Here is a 22,493-nt window from a genome sequence, read left to right on the forward strand (position 1 = left end):
AAATGAAAAAAGTTTTTAACAAGGAATATCCCTGTATTGGAACAGGAGACCAAAGGGGATTTTATCTTGCAGAAGAATCCAACTTGCATGAAAAATAAAATATGGCTGAAGTAAAATAGAAAGGAGAAGTAGAGTTAATAAAAAAATATATCCAGGACTTCAAAAAAACCATGTTAAAAAGAATTGCACAATACTTGTATGGTCATGAAGCACTAGCTGATTAACTATGGTTACTCTGATAGACTTATGTATGACAGATATATGTAGATATATAAATATGCAGACAAAGAGATTGAAGAGTACCCTGGACAATTTTAATACTTCACAGATTAAAACTTGGAACTTTTTGTCTCATCTCTTCTCACTCCCCATTCCTGCTAGAGTTAAAATCTCAGAATCATCTTTGCCAAAGAATTCCAAAAGCAGTGTTCAGATGTGGTAAGGTAACTTAGTGGTCCGATACTTAAACGCATCGGTTAAGTGTTATGACAATAAAACTGTTCTTCACAGCAAAATCCAACTGAGAAACAGCCATAAAATATGAAGCTGGCATATTTAATGCACTTTCAAAGTATGGGAGTTAATTTGACTAAGAGCAGGATTAGAATAGACTTCTTCTAATCTAAAAGTCTACTAGGTTAGAAAAAAAACCTATCTTTAAATCATGCAAAGCTTCAGAGAAATAGAATATTAATAATTCAATTACATGCACAAAATTCAGACAGTTTATCCAACTTACTCAAAAGCACAACAGATCTGTATGTTTCACATACCATATATTCCTTCCCACTCTGAATCTTTAGATGGTGAAGGAAGAAAATGAGCAAGTCACTGTAATGTGCCAGTTTCTCAAAAGGCAAAAGTTTTCCAGTTAACAAGACAGTGGCGATTTTAGTAGCAGTGTAGCTTTGACCTCCAAATAAATGCCTAGAATGAAGCCTATTTGATCTTTCTTAATGAAAACTTTGTCTTATGTTATCAGTATACTGTGTCCATACAACACCAAGTATTTCAGGTCAGATCAAATTTGGGTGAAAACCTTTTGTTGGTTTAAAATAAAAACAACCCACAGTCAAAAATGGTTGGACAAAGGTAAGACTTTTGCCACATTGAAGGCAGCTAAACACAATTCAAATTTGATAGTGCTACATTTTAACAATAAAGTTCCATCTTTGCTCAGATTCCAGAAACACACTCTCAGATTCCCCCCAGTAAAGATCCTGTTTTTCTTTTTTATTCAATAATACTGATAATGTTCTAGAAACATATTTGTTACATTCCAGGAGCACAGAAGTACAGCCATTAAACTGGCAAATATGAATCAGCCGTTTTCTCCAGCCCTCACTACAGTTTGAAGTGGAGCCTGGGTAACCCTTCAGAGGTTAAGTTTCTAAAGGATTAGATGCCCACCTCCATTTAAATCACAAGTTACTTACTCATCAGCCCTAAGAAAAGAGGCATCAGGTCTAAAAGTGAATCTTATTGATCATAAACAATGTGATCAAAGAATTTATCTAGCCTAGTCTCTGACACTTCCTAAGGGGCCTCTCTGATACAGGATGAAAGCAAGCTGTGCATCTTTTGAATCTGGCAGCTGGATCACAGGTCTATCTTGTCACATTCAAGCCCCTAAAGCTGGGGGAAACAAATATAACTTACTTCGTATGAACCAAAAAACAACCCCTTGCTGTTAGTGAATAATGAATGGTCTGGGTCACATCATTAAAAAAAAAAAACAAAACAAAAAACAAAAAAACACACACACCACAACAAAAACAAACACAAAAAACCCCACCAAACCCAAAAAGCAACTATGAACAAGTTTGGTCCACAGCTTGGCAAGTGAGTAAATACAGATACACATACACACACTGGAAAGCATTCAATTTTACAATTGCTGAATCTTGCTCTATCCTTTCAGTTTATCCTAAAGCAGGCAGATTTTATCTGGGCCCATTCATACTTTGACCTGTGTTCTGTACTTCCACTAAGTGAGTGATTACTTCCACTTTTTGCCTTCCCCTGTTCCAACCCACCACCACCACCTCATCCTATCAACTTTACAAAGAGCAGTATCAGGCCTTCATGCCTGAATCAACTACTGAAATTCACCAGGTATCAACAGACACTTGTTATTAAAACTAAATTTCTCTTTCACCATTTATACTGCATTTAATTCCCTAAAGTCTCAAATACACCAAAACATCTATGTGAGGGTCTCTTGTCACCTTCAATCCTGTATTTCAACAGAAAAGACTGATGTATACAACTCTGCTCCCTGTTTAAACATAAGGATTGACTACTCACATCTGTTTCATTAAGCAAACCCTTGGCTGAACACAGTTTCTCTCCAAAATACCCTGATTTTCTTCACAAGCTTCTTCATAAACAACAGTAGGACTCCTGAAAAAGTCATTGCTAACAAAAATCTTCCCTGTGTAGATACACAACAGGAATACTAAGTGCTCCAATGCTAGACAAAGTTTCTTTACCACTGCCTTCCGTTATCTATTTTGTGATGCTTCATAGTCAAAGTGCTTCAACATTCAAATTGAGAAGGAACATGCTCAAAAGGTCTGCTGGTAAGGATTCAGGCACTCAAGCTATTTCCTCAAGTTAAAAATTAGTTCAGTAACATTCTATGTCATTTCCCAGAAAAACCCAGCAAAACCACGCTGAAACACTATGAACAGAGTATTTTCACTGCAGGGATTAACATTTTGACATTTTACAACTTCCTGCGGAACTCTGCATTTTGGGTGCAGAATATACCAAACTGTGTTTACTTGACCACATGCTTCAACCAACACATCTCTCTATCCTTCTTAAGAAACAACTTGTACTCCAGAAAGATGACTGCACTACATAAACAAGTCATTTTCCTTTCCTGACGCCTATAAAAGGCGGGACCATAAAATGAAACCACTTTAACCTGTCAAACTTTCCCCAATTCTTTGGACGTGAGTTTGACCCTTTTAAGAACATGTGTTGAGTGACCCATGGAGTAACCAAGAAGAGCAACAGCTCTGAACGGTATAAACATTCATTCATAGTAGCAAAGAGCTCTCATCCTGCAGCAGTCAACTAGCATCCCTAAAAAGGAAATTTAATAGGTAACCTTATTGAAGATCCATGAACAATCATGATTCTTCAGAACTAGAATACTGTTTTGAGAAATCAACAGTACTCTTAACAGTGGAACTGAGTGTTTCTAGCACAGAGCATGAAGCCACTGTCAGAATATTATGAATCAATATAACTGCATCCTGAAAAATGGAAATACCTCCAAACAGTATTGTTCTCTTTCCATGGGTTATTTTACCTATAAATCCTTTCTTTGCTACTAGGAGTCAAACTGAAGGAAGGTATACAAAAGACGTGGTTTGTTTAGGATAACTTCCCAAAGAACATGCTTCATGTTTTATTTTATCTTTAATTTCTGAAGATGAAAACAATTCATGATGTTCATAGAACAGTGAAGTCTCTGTCTTCAAAATGTAAAACTAGTTTTTCTGTGAAATTAAACAGCTGTCAGCGATTGTATTAAGATAGCTGTCCATTAAAACACCACCTGTGCTTTGCTTAAACAGATTACAGAAGGAAGTATCATTGTCCAAACTAAAGGTAATCAGCCAGGTTTTCAGAGGCTCTAGTAAACATGAAAAAACTAATCACTGTTCGCATGTACATGTGTATGCACATATGTGTATACTTCCCGTTCAGTTAAGGGGGGCAATTCTACTCAAGGCTATCACCCTCAACATCCAAATGCACAAAGTATTTTATGTCCTCTTAGAAGCAGATTAAACAAGCTAAAAAACTGCAAAAAAACTATTTGTGACTGGTAAATACAACACGTAGAAACATTTTTAAGCAGTTCAACTAACCTCTGGCCTCTACCCTTGCATATGCAGGCCTAACAAGCTCTCAAATCAAGACAACTCCTTAAAATCAAAACTCCCACAATCTTTAAGAGTGCAACAGTGAAAAAAAGGTAATCTGAAGAACAACCCATCTGGCTGCAGTTGCTAGAACTTACCTTCCAAAAGTAATAAACAGCATGTCCATGGGAGATCTGAGCATTAAAGGATTCATGAAGAATGAGCAAAACTAGTTTTGCAAGTCATACTCATTAAGATCCTAATGACACAGCCACGAACCCTGCATGTGAAAAACCCTAAGAAATATGAAACAATAAATGCAAACCAATTTTCCTCTAGGTTGTAAGAAGTTCGGATTCAAGCCTCCCACAGGAGAGAGCATCATCACAACAAAAGCCACGCTACCCTGGAAATGACATCAGATAATGCCGTAGCTAAACTACTTGTTCAAACAATAGTTCTGCCACCTTTTGCTGCTTTTTTTTTTTTCTGCAAGATTTTTGCTTGCTATCATTAATGCTGGGGACTAAAATGTGACTAAAACAAGAGAAATCACTTGGTTTTGCCAAGCTGCAAAACAATACAAAGTCTCAACACTAGTCTGCTTTCTTTGTTGCCATGACAGAAACCTAGCAGCTCACTGAAGTTTAGAAAGGGTATTTTCAGCCAAACCAGCCAGAGAAATCCAGCAAAGATATTAGAACATCACCAAGAAACACTAGCTTCTTTTTCAAACACTTTCAGACTATGCTTTTTATTCATGAACTACCAGATTCTCAGTGTCTCGTTTAGGTTAGCCTAATGATATTTTTAGTGTTCAAATTCACAGTGGGAAAGACTAGTACTGCTTAACGAGGAATTTCTCAAGAGTGTTGAATTTCAGTCTTTCAATCTCACTCATTCATCAAGTGGCATTAATTTTGTCCAGTCTTTTTAGAGGGAGACGAAGCCCTCAAATAAAAACACTTTTTTTTTATTATTTGCTCTTCTTTCCAGATTCCTTCTGTTCTGCCCATTTTCTACATTCCTACTCCAAGCACTCCAGGAATCTAAGTATGGAAACCTCTGATTATTTGTTTTTAATCTAATCCTGGGGACAAGTGGCCAACTACTGCTTAGAAATGTAAAGTATTCTCACAGGCATTACAGGAAGCAATGGTACCTGCTACACTTGTTAAATACCGTGAAATCATTTTGAACACTGCAACCCTAGATGTAAGTACATGCCTCAGAGACTGACTGCCCTTGTACCACTAGCCATCAGAAGTCTCCACTGACAATTTATAAAGCCAGCAATAGGTTTCAGGACACACCAGTCATCAGGTACATGACAGTAACTGAAAATCATTTTCATTTTAAAGATGCTTAAAAAGGGATCAGATTATTCAAATTCTCTTACTGTCCAGAGTATCCCAGAAATAGTTTATCTTCCCTGCATAGCAAAGTTTGGTCCCCAAGAGTTACATCAGGATAGAGTAATTTTAGGAGACCACATTTAATTAGGCTGCTGCAACTTTCTGCTGACAAAAGCTATGCTATGTTGTAAGTTGGGTTTTTTCAAATTCAAAATGCAAAGACAGCCCAAAGCCTGAGTCCCTTGCCCCTCCTGCTTCCCCAGAATGAAGTTCTCCTTTAAGACTGTAAATAGCTTTACCTCTAAACATCTGCAAGTAAACGCTATTTTATCTAGCTCTTAAGTGTGTTCAAAGCTAAAATTTGAAAACTGCAATTTCAGTACGCTACTAGCAGTCTGAATACGCACCCATAATGATCAAACAGAACTTGCTTCAAAGCAGGTTTTTTACATCTTTTTGTCCTTGGAATTTTGAAACTGAGAAGTAATTTTCAAATCCATTGCCAATACTCACGTCCCAAACCCTCATCTGAGTCACAAACCTTAGAAAGACTTGAAATTAGTCAAGCCTTCACTATAAAAGTAACAAATGTAATGGCACTATGTTCATCTAGTCTGGTTCCAGCACATGAACATTAAATATGTATTTTCCAACAGTCATATCTCAGACCTACAGAATGGAAAAATATATTTGCTAAAGTCAAAACAGAGAAACAAGTAATTCACCTGTAAATTTCTGGACCAATTTATTAATAATTATGTATCAACCAAAGCAGCAGAAAAAACATCATTTTAGCAAGTCTACTTCCTTCTGTTCTCTCCCCTTTAATCTCTGGTAACACATATAATCTCATTTGATCAATGAAATACCATTCAATTCAAATTAACTTTTCTAACTTTATACATACAGAAAGAGTAGACCAAGCAACCCTCAACACCTGTAAGAATTATAAGCTTGTTTTCCATGTTCTGCTCCCCATCATCATGGTAAATTTCCAGACTTGTGAATACTTCACTAGGATCAAAATTTACAGGTTGCCAGATCTATGTGCAAATTAAGTTCAGAAAAAAAAATATACAAGGAAAGTACCTGCTGCCTCCAGTAAGGCTTCTAGTCTTGCTTGTGTTTCTGGATCCACAGTTCTCAAGTCCGCACCTTCTGCAGCACTCGATAAGAATAGCTCCGATGTGGTTTTAAGTACTGGGTTATCAAGATCTTCTTGGTCCAAAATAAATGATTCAACCTGTTTGCCAAGTTACAAAAATAATTTTACCATTTTTGAAGTTTTATGCTAAATCTAAAATACTAGAAAAACCACCAAAATAATTTAACTGTACTATCATAATCATGTTTTAACTGTAGGTTATATTATGGTTTTTATATATATTATAATATGTTATTAAATATATATATATATAAAATGTAGATTATAGGACAGCTATAAAAATCATCTGGTCAACTCACTGAAAAGGTAGTTGAAATCACAAAAGAAAAACTCTATATGGAAAGGTTTATTGTAAAAATTACAATTAACAAGATCTTAAACTATAGCTAGGGCAACTCAGATTAAATATTGAAAAAGTGATAAGCATGTTTGGATAGTTAGCTATAACAACAGACTGCCACAAAAGCATCTTCTGTCATCAGAATTCTGTCTACCTTGTTATTAAAAGAAACCCTATCAGTAATGACTTTAGTATGAACCTACATGAGAGCCAGGGACAGACTGAACAGTTTCCCGAGATGCTCTTCTGTTCTATTTTAAAAGTCATTTCAACTAATGTAGCACAAAGATTTTGTTTGTTTTGAGTAGAAACATGGTAGTTGACTAAATTCAAAACGAAAGTATCTGTTTCCATGCTGGCACTTGGTATTACCCCCAGTTACTGTTTTCTAGGCAAGAACAGACACATAGAACAATTAAGCAAGCAGGTATTCCCACTGAGCAGCAATAACATTGTCCCACCAGTGGCCCACATGATCTCCAAATACAAGCTTGTGGAATTGCTCAACACATCACACTGTAGTTTTATGACAGCTTGCCAGAGTAAACAAGGAGGATACCCGACTCGTACTCTCATTAGAGCAGAACACCCCTTCAGATTCTGTCCCAAGTACAGGCATAATTTCCTCTATTTTCAGCAATACTTTTAAGATAAAACCACTATTTCATAATTAGACATTATCTGTTCAACGCTACTGGTGACCTAAATATGCCATAGAAATGAGAAATGCTCATTATACAATCACTACTGCCCTTCCCAGTTCATGCCCCAGTCTCATCTTCCTTTCTCTCTTTTCCCCCCTAATACTTCCCCCTATCTTTCTCCGACCAGGAATAACTACCACCATATTCAGCCCTGTCACACAACACCCCACAAAAACTTCAGAAAGGGATAGCTGACACTTCAAAAAAAGTCGAGTCAGGCCATCTGCAAATTTATGAAGTGCCTCATTGTGTGAACAACATTAACAGGAGTCTGGAGAGCTACACAGCACTGCTATTCAGGAGCCAACTTGTGTTAATTTCTTCCTCTTTTTGATATGTAAATGTTCTATAATGTTGTCCCCTGGTGTCCAAGTCAATTTGTGGGTGCCCAGTGAAATGCACTGCTAACATATGGAATCCAATTGGCATCAGGGAGAAAGAGTGGCTTTTAGGAACACAGAACATGAGTGGATATGCATATCTCAGTGGATATGCACGATATTGGCTAGCTTACAGGTATTATGTCTTGTGTGCCAAGGCACAGATACTAAAGCTAAGAAGCAAGATTTCTAGATTAGTCCAGACAACAGTCCTAAAATAAGATAAATGTCACTGTGAGAAAGAGCTGAACATTAAACACATAGAAAATTTACTCGCCTGAACAAGTGGTACACATTTTTCTACAAACAAAGAAGAGCTATTTACAATTCACAGCAAAATGTACCCCTACAAAAAGATTCCCTTCTGCAGAACTCAAATTCCAGGTTATGTCCACCTAGCCAGCTTGAGGATGCCCTGACAGCATAAGCTCTGATGCAAAACTGACTTCTGGAAAAATTCACCCTTATATACAGAAGTACTTCAGTTTTTCATTTTCTCCCCTAAGACTACAAAACACGCTCTGCCTCACCAATATGCTAGAAATATTATTCCTATCACAACAATGTTTGTGTGATCTGGTGACCAACAGAAAATCTCACTGTGTACCTAAGTGACTATTTATTATATATAGCTGAGAACTACACACAAGAAATTTTATTAGATGCTAATGGGATATTTTTTTTCTTATTCAATTACACCACTTTTGAAGTGAATTTTGAAATTAACAACTTTTGAAGACACACCAAAAGGGGTAAAAATGCTACCTACCACTGAAGCAGCTGCACTTATGAAGAACAGATACTGCAAAATCTTTCAAAGTGGCTTCTGGCAAGCCTTAACTTTCGATCTCAGGAACAGCCAGACAACACCCAAGCAAAAGTAAGCACATCAGCCTTGCATCAACCTTCCAGAAGCTGTTGCACTGCAAGTTTTAAAATTTCATTTTTTGACACTTTGGTAATGGTATGGACCATTCTCTTCCCGACTGACACCGCCCCAAGCTCTAACATATATATTTACAGGCCAGTATCTGCGACAATACACCTCTTTGAACCTAAATCAGTGTTAATTCACCATCCACAAATACCCTATGAACTTACAAGGAATTCCTCTCTTCCCCCAACAGGAAGTGTATTTTGCTTACAGGAAACTAAAATTCTGTCTTTTGAACACTGATTATGCAAACACTACTTAAAGTGAAGTACAGATACAGCTTTTACTTAGGGTACAAATGGGGTAGTATCAGTGCAGTGTCTTCTTTTCATCTTACTGCCTTTTCTGCCCTTCTTTAGGTTTGCAACTGTACTTCCAAAGACCTCACACATTTAAAGTCTCACACAAAAGTCTTGCTTCATATACATTATCTTAATCTTAGTCTTATACTACAGCAAGAAAAGTCAGCTGCTTTCATTATTGCGGCACATGAATTTTTAGGTTTTTGTTTTGATTTTTAGTAAGAGCTTAATAACCTATCAATAATACAAATATAACTTGAGTGTGAAAATACAGAAAATCCACATGCAAAATCTTAAAATAGCTGTACCATTGCCAGTCTCCCTGAACAAGTTTCAATGCATTTTCAAATCAGGATGTCTGACATCTCTGTAAATCAATGCAGTTTCTCATGCACGAAGACAAGGCTAGAGAGGATGAACAGTTGGATACCTTATCACTGATAACCAGAGTAAGAAATTAAAAAAAATAATAATTCAAAATACTCCAAATATACCAAACAAATTTTAATTTTTAAACAAAAAATAAACTGGGGAGGGAGGTGAAACAACAACAAAAAAAAGAAAAAGAAACAAACCCCAAACCAACCAGATTTCATGTTAGCATTCCTGGAAGACTTAATATACTGCTCATATGGCAAAACTTAGGCACTTAGGCACTCTGCTCTATGCTAATCAGATCTGTAGCAAGTGATAGAGTAACCAGTCACTGTACTATTTTTGGATTATTTTGTGAGCTGCTTCAGGCAGTTAATAAGCATCTTACTTGGTAAGGCTCATTAGCAACACATGGATTCAAGACATTATTTTAACTGCCAAAACAATTGCAACTAGGAGCAATTCCCAACCAAAAACCAAAAAAAGCTGCTAGCTGCACAGGTCCTGAGGACAGGGCACTGAATGCAGAACATCAACGTACTTCACTAAAGCATCATATTTTCACACTCATGCACAGGAATGATGGACCTTTCCTGAAGTTCTGCCAAGGACTGCAGCAGCCTCACAGCTCTGCAGATCCAGTTACACCACTGGTTCTTCCCTCCATAGCAGCTATATTCACAGCTATTTGGACTCAACTATATCAGTATTTATATGTCAGTACCATGACTGAGTTTACCTCAGGTCAGGGGTATGTAAAGGCGACTTTGCAACCACTAACATCACATCTAACACTAGCAATTCTTACAAGATGGGCAATGACATACAGGGTTAGAAACACATTTCTAATATTAAGTCTAAACTGATCTTTCGTACATTGCACTACTGCAGAAAAAGCACTTTTCCCAGAATAGCCAGAACCTGCTCACAAATAGCCTGTTATTGACACAGGCTATAAACCATGGAAAAGCTTCTTGCCGTAGCTATACCAGCACCTCCTCCTCCAGCAGGCAATAGGCAGCAGCACAGACAGCTCATTCCACCTTCTCCTTCCATTTGTGCCAACTAGTACTTCTGGGAAGGACAATCTTTACAAGAAGCGTCCACAGAAAAGAGAAAGCTGCTGTTAAAGCCTCCTATTGAACTTGCATTTTCCAGATATGCCCTGAGCTATGAACACTTTTCAGGAGTAACAATACTGCTTGCTCTGTACTTCTGGAGAGTCTACAAATAATGAGTACGTGACCCCTTGACTGGGACTCCTAAACTTCTATTTATTAAGCAAACAAACTACTCTTTTTTTTCCTCTTTTGTGTTAGGTAACCCTTCATAATTATTTCTGTAGAATTCCATTTGGACATATGGCTAAATACAACTGAACGTACGCAGAGGTACCTTGGCTTCCTTTAAGGCTAATACAGGCCTGTAAATCAGGCTGAAAGTTCATGGCTATGAAGTTAAAATTGGTCATCTATATTTAAACGATTTTCACTCCATAATTAACAAGATGCGCAACGCTATTAAGATCACACCAAGAAGATGTCGTGGTTTTGTCTGATAAACCCAATCTCTGATACTTTACGTTTCGTGTCCTTTATTACATTGAATGCAAATAACTGATTAATGCTTGTATTGCTGCTCTAAAAGTACTGGAGAATACTGATAGGATGTCAGACACCATAAAACTAAACCAGGGGTCCTCAAACTTTTTAAACAGGGGGCCAGCGCGTGGATTAAGTGGCAGGCAGTCATCCACAGCTGCTTGGTTTCCCCCCCCAACCCCTGGCGGGGGGCTCCGTAAATACTGGGGGCTGGATTGAGGACCTTGGGGGCCGTATCTGGCCCGCAGACCATAGTTTGAAGACCCCTGCAGTAAACAAAGAATGAAAATTAGTTTTTATTTCAAATTTAACATCAAACGCCTTTAAAATCCAGATATAAAAAAATGTCCACTTCAAAACCATTAAAAAAATAATTATTCCAATGAGAAAGTGAAGTGAAGGACTATCACTTACATGACACTTAGGATCGTCCTGTGACAGATGCACCACTACATCCCTGGTGTAGATATCACACCACCAAAAGGCCTGGCTTTGGTTTACCTTAAGGCATACTTTTACACACACACACACAAAGACACCCTCCTGCCCCTGCCCCCAGCCATGCTAGTCAAACATTTTTGAACCTACTTAAAGTATCTTCCTGGCATTACTATTTCAGTTTCAAGAGATGGCATAAAGGAAGAAAAAAACACACACAAATGCAGGTGTTTTCACAAAACCTTTTGGTGGGACTTCAGTAACACTGCCTCTTCTTGGTACTTCAAAGCCAGAAAAAGAAAATATCAGAGAAGTACTTCAGAGTCAACACACAGGAACAACATACAATCAATTTAAACAATTCAGTCATAATTAATGACATAAGACCACGCCCACTCTGTTAGGCCTGAACTGTAATTTCTGAAGACTTTAACAAAAAAAGTTTCAGGCCAAGAAAACAGAAGACACTAAGATCACTGAATTGCCAAGAGATCATCTTCCAGTGGACCTTGTGATTACAAAGTATCCTAACAACTCAGGGGAGTTACACAATGCTTGGGGACACCACCACCTTGAACAGAGGAAGTGTAAAAATCTACTAACAATAATTTCTGCTCACTGCTCATCTTGTGACAAGTCAGGCAGCTATCAGCCACTTTCATGGGTTGATTTAACATATCAAAAAGGGAGAAAATACGGTGGGTGGGGGTGGGGGGGGGGGGGTGTTCGGGGAAGGAGGGGAAGCAAGTGGGGGAAGCAAATACTTTTCCAGCACTTTACTGAATTTCACAGACTTACAAAGGGGCTTGATAAACTAGAATATTATTCTTCTATGAATAGCAAGCCATTAGATCAGATCAGCTCTCTTCAAGGCTACAGATCTGACTGCCCCACACATTTAAGCAGACCTGTTAGTAGCTGAGCTGTGTACAATAGATTTTGCAGGCAGTAAATTAGACTGGGAGGGTGGGAAAGAGGAGGGGTGCAAATCTATTTAGTCCCAATTACAATAGGAAGTTGACTAACTTGAGGCAGAATTACCTAAAGGCCAGCCTTTACTCCAATATACATTAAGCAGTTATCAGATAATGAAACAAGCAACTATAGGATCTGGGCCGTAGTAAGTTAATTTCAAAACACAGGTTCATTTTGCAAATGCTGCTATAGACACAATGCAAATAAAGATGGACACAACTCTATGCTTTGACACCAGAGACAAGGAAAATGCCTCTCATCCACACAGTGCAGTCCAGAAGTCTGACTTTTGTGTATAAAACTGTGCCATATGTTCTTGATGTGTTAGCACACACATAAACCCATCTCAGCATTAACTTAAGCCGACTAAAATGATGGGTGAGACAACTGGCAGGAAGAGAGGCCTGACATTTGTACAGCAGCTCCTCTCTGCTCAGTCTTGCCCCATCAAAGGTTCTCAAGCCTGGCAGCTCAAATCACTAGTCATTTCTCAAAATCATGTCTAATATTTGAAACATGCAGATAAAACATTAGTTCTGGTTTATTGTTTTATGAGACTACTCTTCTATGCCAGAGATTGTTAATCCTGGGTTTTCAATTTTCTTGCATTAAATGCATAAGCAGGCATTCATGAGCAAGCGTCTGTCAAATGGTTCAAGTAAATTTAACCACTTACCTAATTTCTCTCTTAAGCAATCACCTGTCACTAGATATCCTTATAACCAATTTAAGTAATTTTGAATACTAAAAACTACACCTTATCACACACCTCTGGACAGAGCTGTTTGATTTATGGTTCTTCTACAAACAAGAAATCTCCAATTCATTTTTATTAAAACACTGTTCCACAACAGTAAACCCAAGATATAACTGCAACCCTAGTTAACCCTCAAAAAAACCTAAGTCACAGAACACACAGGGTGAGTCCTCTTGGGTCAAGAGGCTGGCAACATAAAAAAAGTTTCTCTGTATAGCAGAAAAGAAAGCATTATTTATTTCAGTCACTACTGAAAAAAACCCAAACCAAAACAACCAACCTGTTAAAAACCAGACTACAGCCATCACATATTCAATGTCTGGTAAACAAAAATAACTATGACCAAGTTTTCCTGATGTACAAAAGAATCTTTTGCAGCAAGGAGCTGCCATTTACAGAACTGGAACTGACAATCTAAGTATATCCAAAATTCACATGAATCCCAGTAAATCAAGTGCCTGTTCTTTGTATGTACAGTCTTCATACTGAAGAAAACCATTGAATGGAGACCAGCAAACCTTACTAAAATAGCAATTACACAAAGCACTCCTTATTTTCACGTATTCTATCTCCGCCCACTCTAAATTATAAATTTTCAGTGCTCTATCTCCTTTACGTGCTTTAAGATTCCCTTCTGCCCCCTATTTTTTCTATCTAATAATCCTGCACCTCTTCTTTCCTCATCTCAAACCATGAAACAGCAGGTGTAACAACATTCTTATTTATTAGAATGTAAAATATAATTGCTGCATTAATTTTGCCAGGGCTTTCAGGCTGGGATCTTCGGTCAAGTATTAAATCCCAAGCATTAAACTGAAGTGAAGGAAACTTCAAAACAGAAGATGAATAAATGCATTTGTTTGCCGATGCAAAAGCTCACACCCATCCAAGACAAAGTATTCTAAGCCACCTTCTTGGGAATGACCTTTTAAGATCTCTTGCAAATCCAAAGGGACACCGCAATTAAAAAAACAAACCAAAACCATACAAGTGGATATGATGAACATAGCCCAGTCTAAAAATTCAATAATCTGTTCCCAGGCCAAACTACACATTTCAGACAGAAAGGCACCTCACATTTAAAGTGACTAACTGACTTTAAGTTATCTGGAAACTTACATCAAACTGAAAATCATACTGGGCTTTTTGCTAGTCTCAGAGCTGAGGCTAGTGGAAAGGTAACTATTTTTTCAAGGCCTGTATAAACAGGTTTAAGGATACTCTACTACTGCAAAACCAGCAGAAACAATAATCTACTGATCCATCAGTTAGCCATTTAAAAGAAGCTATCATAATGAATAACACAGCAGAGATCCCCATCTAAAGTATGACCCACTGAAAACTCAAGTTGTAGCAGTGAAAGGGCTTTAAATTATTTAATTTTAGAAAAAGAACCAGAAGATGTACATGTATATAAGGTATTGAGTTTACCTTAACAAATCCTAAATGTTAAGCATTCACTTCATAGACTCCCTCTTCGCTCAGTTACCTTATGATGATGTGGATGAACACATGCTCTGACTAGGTGACTCTCTGAAGACACCATGATGGAGGAACACAGAACAGAAGTAGACCACTCAGCCCTAAAAGCTGATCTCCTGTTTTCCCTTGATTTGAAATATGACTGATATACTACCCACCCACCATGCGACACCATTAGTTTTATTCATGATTTTGGAGCAGGAAGAGGTCAACAGAGCTGGGAATTCTCCTAGAAGAAAATCTTCATTAATTAGTAATCTCTATTTTTTTACTGAAAGCAAGTGACAATAAGTTATGGACCTAACTGAAACTTAATGCCCATGAGATGTTTAAACAACCAGAGAGGTGATCCTCAGCTGGCCCACCTTACATTAGCCAGTAAAACATCCATTTTTTCACTTGACAAACAGGGAATAATTTTTCCTGCAGGACAGGTATACAGTTAGGTAATTTTCAAAACCTCCCCTGGTCAGAAGAGCCAGTCACACACACAGTCCTTCTCACTTACCACCAGCATTCTGACAAACACAGTAACTCAACAATGAGCAACCCCCTCAGTCAGGGACACTTTTCCTTCAGATTCTGAGACGCTTTGGAAGAGCTAAAGATTAAAAGAAATTCGGAAAACAACATGCATGACTCCCTATTAAAAGTAAAAGGCAAAAATGAGTGAGTGGTCTCATCCCACAAAAAGCAATGAAGAAGTCACAGGATCCAGCGCAGGACCAAGTCTTTTACATCTTATGGTAGTAAGTGTTTTCGATACACATTTGAACAGAAGATGCAGAACACCACAAAAATTAGGAAAATTTTCTAGTATTTTATGAAGACATTAAAATAATCAATGTTACCTAGGAAAATATTCTTAAGTAATGAGTTGCAAGAGTAAAAGGAAGACATTATCCTGTGATAGGAAGTATTTCCATAAATTTCACTTGCTCAGCATTCCTCAAAAAATACGCAAAATGAAACCTGTGCACCTTCACAACAAAAAGGGAAAGCTAGTTGTCAAGAGGGAAAAAATACAGCAGCTGTCTATTAATGAGGTTTTAAGTGGGAAACAAATCTAATAACGGTTCCTTTATCCATAAAAGTCAGACTTGCCTCTGTTTTAAATCCAAAAGTCACTATGACCCTCCAACAACAGCTTAATACTTCTAAGGAATCTTCATATGTTACAAGAACTCAAAATGACCTATTAAGATCAAAGCTATGCAGCCTCCTCACCTGCAGGGTCTATACCCTAGTTCTGAACTCCTTCAATAGGCATGCCAATTCAATAATGTCGTTACTCTCAGTTTTAAAAAGCCAGGCCATATGCATGCACAGAAAAAGATGTGCCTTTATATTCCTCTTACCTCCACACCTACCCTTCTTTTAAATAAATGTCACAGGGATGGTTTAAGCTCTAAGCACAGGACAAAGTTCCCACAGCATCATCCAGCTGTCCTTACAGCTGTATTTCAGGGTCCTCTGAGATGAGGGAGGAGAGCATCCCAACATCAAGCCCACAGCAGAGCAGCTGGGTAGCCCCAATAAAAAACAAGAACTCATGATTCACCAGCTGTAGTCTTGCCTTGCACTAATGCTCAAAGGAACACTTCCCCCCTCCCCCAACTGTTACTAGTTGACTGGTAAAACCTATGTGCAAATTTGTAACTAAATATAGATGTTCTGCTATATTTGTTAAATCTCTCCTTACCAAGGGGTTGCACTGCATATTTATATAATTATACAATAATATTTCACATCTTTACTTTCTACACCTATCACTAGAAAATGGCTGCTAACATTTATTTTAGGTCATGTACTCAACTGGGTCAAGCTGCACTGAAGGGAAACTGGAGTTCTGCAAGAAACTTTAGAAATCAGTTCATTTTAAAGTGTTCTTGAATAGTAACTATTAACCATAACTAGACAGATGGTTTTTGGCTACCACAGGCTAGGCTTTCAAAGTTACTGAGATACCTAACGAGATTTTTACAAGAATAAGAGGCCTAATCAGGCTGGGAATGAACAAACACCCTACTAACCAGCTCTCTGCATCCTTAAGCATCATCTCAATACTTCTAGAAATGTGAACCCATTATCCTTCAATGTTTTCTAATTGGTCAATAATTTTTGAAGATAATTTTCCATTTGGCTCCACCTCTCTCTTACTTTCAGCTTCAAAAGGGCTAGCCAAAATAAGAAAAACATCAACTTCTGAACTAAAACTTAAATTTTCCAGAGAAAAGACTTTTCTGCCTAATATTATTTACCTGGTTTTGCATCAACTTTGAGTTTTATTCCTTATGGTCAAGAAAATGTTGCTATTAACATTATTTCAAATATAATACAGAAAATTAAAATGCATAAGCATTAGATTATTAAATTAGCCTAAGAAGCCAAAGATAATTGTATATGCCATTTAAGAAGCAGTGCCATGGTAAGAAGATTCACTAACACAGTAACAACTTTAATAGACAACATCACCAATTTAAAACAAACTACCCAAGTATTTACTCTGAATTCAAAACCCAGTTTAAAAATTAAGACCTCAGATTTGGGGCAGGTCAAAAACAAAAGATTAAGCCTCAGATAAAATCTCCTAGTACTGAACTGATCTGGAATGCATGCCATTCGACTATTAATTCTACTCATTGTAGGAGGTAGGTTATGTCTGATTTTTAATTATGCTTTATGTAAATATCCCCAGAGGCTTATGCAATAGGTACAGGCTTAAGTAAGGCAAGCTGGTGGAGGCAGGCAGCCTGCTCTGGAAAGGGAAGCTGAGAGCTGAGCTGACTCCATAGCCAAGGGGTGGGTGAGCTCCAGTTACCATTGAAGGCCTCCAAACCCTGGTATTACAGAACACAAGAGACTTGCTACATTCATATGCTCACCACCAAAAGCCACTTACTGAACTGAGCTCCAGGATCCTCTGGTACTTTTGTCAGCACAGCTGGCTTCTCCTACTTGATTTACAACAGATCAGCAAACCACACAATCCTGTGAGCACTAACACTGCCATATTTATCACTTGCTTCAACTCTATTTCTACAGCCCAGTTTTCCACCACAAGTTTTTGTTAAGAAATTGCATGCTCTGTGGCCAGAAGCCCTCAGCCACCAAGGACCCTATGCACATCACATACATGCACTATTAATCACTGCCCTGCCAGCATGCCTTCACCTTGACCTACAGGCTTCACAACTAGTATGGAGGAGGCTATTTAATACTCATGCCTTTGGCACCACTTTAAGTGCCAGAAAAATTCACAAAGAGTGGTAGTAACATACTTAAAATTACACCAAAATCTCACTCTAAAGTTGCAGCATGTGTCCAAATCCTCACCAAGTTTAAAAGGCAACCATGCAACTACTTACACCAAGGTCAAAAACACCTCATCTCTCAGACTGCAACTAGTGGCAAAAATTTCTCTGAACGCATGGCTTCCACACTGTTTTACACAGAAACAACACAAAGCCTCCTGGCTTCACCCCTCCATGCCCAAAGGCATGCTTCAGCTTGCAACTGTTTCTATTCGCATGTGATAATGTTAACTGGTAATTCTAGAAAATATTCTGTACAGCTGCATTTAAATTTCACCTTGCAGACCTGATAACTCATTTACACAGGATCAACTTCAGACCCTGCTTTTCCAACAAGCAGCCTGGTGATTACCATTAAGTGGGCACTGAGCTAGGAAACCAGAAAGCTTTGATTTCACTCCCAGTTCTGCACGACAGGATAAATGCAGCATGTACTCTTCACTGTCTTCACCTGTAAAATGGGGACAGTACTCCCACTGTAAAATACTGGAAGATCTCATGTAAGAAATGCAATATATTTTTTAAAAAGTTAAGCTAAAATATACTGCTCTTTTAATTCTGTAGATAAATATTTAATCATACACTTTGTCCTGCGCTTCTCTGATGATTTTCTGTTCTACTTAATTTGCCATTTTGACTAATCCAATTATTTTAGCATAATAAACTCAGACTAATACAAGGATACCTAAATACTGCTGCAGACACACAGCAGAACCTACAGAATATTGTACCACTATTTTTATGATTTCAAAAGTAGAGAAAAGAGTACAGATCAAGGCAGCATGGCAAATACTTTATTTAATTCTTCCTTCTACTTCTCACTAATTCCACTCACTGGTAATAGCTGAAGGCATACACCCAAATCAGTGACTCATGACACAAGACCACAGTCCAAACAGTCACTGGGTTTTCAAAGCAGTGCTGTTCAAGATTTGCAATGTTCCATCCCAGGAGTTTAACTGTTGTTAAAAAACAACAAAACACTGACAACAGGTGCTTCTTTAGTTCTCATACACACAAATTTAAAAAAAAAAATGGAAAAAAAATTCACTCTCGATCCTCCCAGACATACCCCATAGTGCAGTAAGGCAGCACAGAGGCAAGGCATAGCCTTCCCACCCATGCTTCTTCCCCAGGTTATGCTCCACAACCAGAAACATAAGACAGAGCTCCCCAGGCAATTTTAGCTTCAAGATTAGCCCAACTCCTCTACTGTGTTCTGGAAATCTCCAAGTGTTTTAATTCCAAATTTTTATTGTTAGCATTATTATTACTACTACTACATACTTTAAATAAGAAAGCTTTTCCCAAGTTTTTCACACAAGTAATTTTGCTTTAACAACTGTCTGGGAACCTTTACTTTTTTGACCTCAATGCCAACCTCCCAGACATTCTTTAGAATAAGCTTTCTTAATACTTGCCATTAGTCAAAAGACCAATACAGTGCTTCGTAAATACCTTTGCTGTTCAATCTTCACATGCTTTAAGTAACGGGGTGAGTTCAGGAGAGAGAAGCTTTCAAAGCAGACCTCTGCTCACCTCCTAAAAAGCCACAAACACTCTGACACAGCCCACTCCCCAGGTTCTGTAACTACTGCTTTGTATCTTCAAAGACAGATCAAAATGTGACATAAAAGACATCCTAGAGAGCAGAAACTCATTAATTACTTGCACCCTATTCCATCTACAGTAGGCCTTCCAGCTCCCCAAAACAGGTACATACTTGAACACATAATCTCATACCATCCGATGTTCAGGATACTGATCTCACAAGGAACTTTCACACTAAAGCACTCATCTGTCTGATCATTTAATTTTTAGTTTAATGTCCTGCTGTTAATACAATTTTTAATGTAGGTTAGGTGGTCCCAGGCAAAGCGCCTGACCCACACACTTTGTGACCACACAAAAACCCACAAAGTGCACATGTGGGTCTGCGTCAATTCACTTTTTTACTCTGCTAAGACTTGTCAGTTCAGGTTCCAGGAGGGCTGGACAAAAGAACGTCATCAAAGGAAGGTTAAAAATTTTGACACAGGAGGACGAATGCAGGCTCCACTCCCTCCAGTTCTTCAGATGAAACGTGGACACATACCAAAATACCCAGTCCTGGCCCCCAAAGAAAAAACGGTATGCATTGCCTTGGCTACCATCTTCTTCCTCCTGCAGAAGCACACAGAAGTACAAAACACTGAAAACACAACAAGCTTGCAAGTGCTAGCACTGTCTCCTGCTTTCCATGAAGACTACATAAGGGCCACAATGGCAGCTGTGATCTCAAGTCTTCTTTCTAAAAGAGGCAGCGAAAGAAGTAATATTCACCCATTGGTGTAAGATGAGTGGGCAGCAGTGACAGATAAGAGCCTTCATTTATCTTCTCTCCCTAGGCTACATGGAGCAGTATTAGATCCAAGTTTGCAGGCCCAACAGCACTGTATTTGAATTCGGACAAGGCTCCAGCTCCTCCCCCACACCCTTCCCTTAAAATTCTCTGCAAGTTTAGCAGATCAAAGGAAGACACCTCCATCTCCATTTTGTCGATAAGAAATAGTTCTACTGCATAAAAGTGCACGCACGCATGTGTATATATGTATGTGTGCGAGAGAAGAATTTAGCAGTTTGGGAATCTCATCTCCTTCCTACCGACCCCACAGCAGCAATACCAGCGGCCGGAGGCTTTACTTTGTTCTCCGCTGGGCGGAGGACCTCACCTCCCTCTGCGAACCTGGTTCCAAGTGGGAAGCACTCCTCGAGGTCAGGAGGCAGCAGCACGAGAGGTATGTCTCCCCCACCCCCCTCACGCAGAGAGGCGGCGAACAGAGGGCCCGTCGGCCCCGGGAGAGCGCGGGCAGGGGGCCCGGCCCTCTTTCCCCGGGGGCCGCCGGGAGGCGTGTCGGTGCCGAGACCCCCTCCCGCCTCCCGGCCTCAGCAGAAGGGCCCTGGGCCGCCCTGCCAGTGCGGGGCCCGCCGGGACCCCGCCCCCGCGGCTCCGGTGCGGCCGCTCACGCCCATGGCGGCGGGGAGGCCCGGGCCGGCGCGGGGCGGGGGGAAGAGAGGTGTGGTGCGGCCTGCGACCCCCGTGCCCGGTCGGGGCGGCGCCGAGCGCTCAGCTGACAGCGGCGGGCCCAGCGCGGCGAACGGGAGGGCGGGCGCCGGCCCCGGCCGCCGGCCAGGCCTGTCAGGAAGCGGCGGAGGGGCGGGCCGGGCCCGCCGGCGGGATCGCTCACCTCGGACACCTCGTCCTCGTCGCTGCCGGAGCCGCCACCGCCCCCGCTCCGCAGCACGGCGGCCGCCAGTTTGAAGTCGAGGGCGGCCTCGCCGGCCGCGGGCACGCCGGGGCCTCCCGGCCCGCCGGGCCCGGCCTCCCCGAAGAGGCGCACGGCCCGCAAGCCCAGCGGGGAGGGCCCGGCCGCGGCCGGCGGGTCGGCAGCGGGCGGCGCGCGGGGAGCGACCGAGTCGATCTCCTCGTCGCCGACGGGGGCGGCGGTGCCGTCTGTGAGCATCGCGCTGATCCGGGGCCGCCGCCGCTCGCAGAGCCCCACCGTCCCCTCACAGCACCGCAGCAGCGCCACTAACTTCTCACACCCTACCCGGCCGCGGACTCCGCGCCGCCCACCCGCCGCTCCGCCCGTACCCATTGGGCGAGCCCAGCCGACGGCGGCGCGCTATTGGGCGCAGGGCCCGCCACTCAGCGGTGCGTCACGCGCTCCCAGCATGCTGCCCTGAGAGCGCACGGCGAGGCGGTTTGAGCTCGCAGCCCCGCCCGGTTCCCTCAGCCCCGCTTCCTGAACTGCCCGGCAGATGACTGGTCGCCTGGAACGTCAGTCATGCACCTCGCCAGGGCTGCGGGCACCGATGAAGCGAGCGGGCTGTCGGTCAAAGCGAATCCGGTTTCCACGAGTTCCGATTGGTCGAAAGGCACATCGCTCACGACACACGGCGCCTGGCGCCGCTCGGTTGGCTGCTGCCGTTCCCTGGCTCCCGCCTCTCCTCCGAACCCCTCTGAAGGACTCCGTCACCGCGAGAGACCGCCATACGCCCGCCTGTCCCGAGCGGCGATTGGAGCCGGGCGCTGCCCATCAAGGCGAACGGCTGCCAACCCCCTTTTCCGCCCTCCGATGGCTAGCGCGGGCCGCCATAGGCTGGGCACGCCGTCACTCTGCGCCCCGCGCCGCCCCGCCCGCCGTGACGACACTGGCGCGGCCACGTGGCCTCTGCCGGCGCGGGGCCCGGCGCCCTTTATTGCCACGAGTCGCGGCCGCGGCCGGGCCTGTCATGTCCCCGTCCGTCTTCAGGGATGGGCTAAACGGAGCCTCGAGCAGCCGGTCCGAGTGTGAGATGCCCCTGCCCGTGGCGGGGGTTGGCCTGGCTGGTGGCCGAGGGCCCCTTCCATGCTGGGCCGTGCTGAGGGTCTGTAGTGCTGCCCCACGTCCCCTCTGTGATCGTCCCCTCTGTGATCGTAACTCCTGCAGGTGTTGGGCCCTGTTCCC

General features: G+C 41.2%; 1 protein-coding gene across 21 annotated transcripts in view; it reads right to left on the reverse strand.

Moving 5' to 3' along the window:
• Nucleotides 1–21,606, reverse strand: part of ANKHD1 (ankyrin repeat and KH domain containing 1) — a 117,130-nt gene extending 95,524 nt beyond the window's left edge. For 13 of the 21 annotated variants that reach the window (XM_055719552.1, XM_055719540.1, XM_055719542.1 and 10 more), the window contains exons 1-2: nt 21,231–21,601; nt 6,326–6,479 (exon numbers count right to left, since the gene is read on the reverse strand). In XM_055719552.1, coding sequence (XP_055575527.1) covers nt 6,326–6,479; nt 21,231–21,506 — 430 coding nt within the window. In that variant the 5' untranslated portion in view covers nt 21,507–21,601. Of the gene's footprint in view, nt 1–6,325; nt 6,480–21,230 lie in introns of all 21 variants that reach the window. The other 8 variants (XM_055719555.1, XM_055719551.1, XM_055719549.1 and 5 more) reach the window with 2 other exon arrangements.
• Nucleotides 21,607–22,493: the final 887 nt, after the last annotated feature.

This window comes from Falco cherrug, chromosome 8 (assembly GCF_023634085.1).
Source record: "Falco cherrug isolate bFalChe1 chromosome 8, bFalChe1.pri, whole genome shotgun sequence".
Lineage (NCBI taxonomy): Eukaryota > Metazoa > Chordata > Aves > Falconiformes > Falconidae > Falco > Falco cherrug.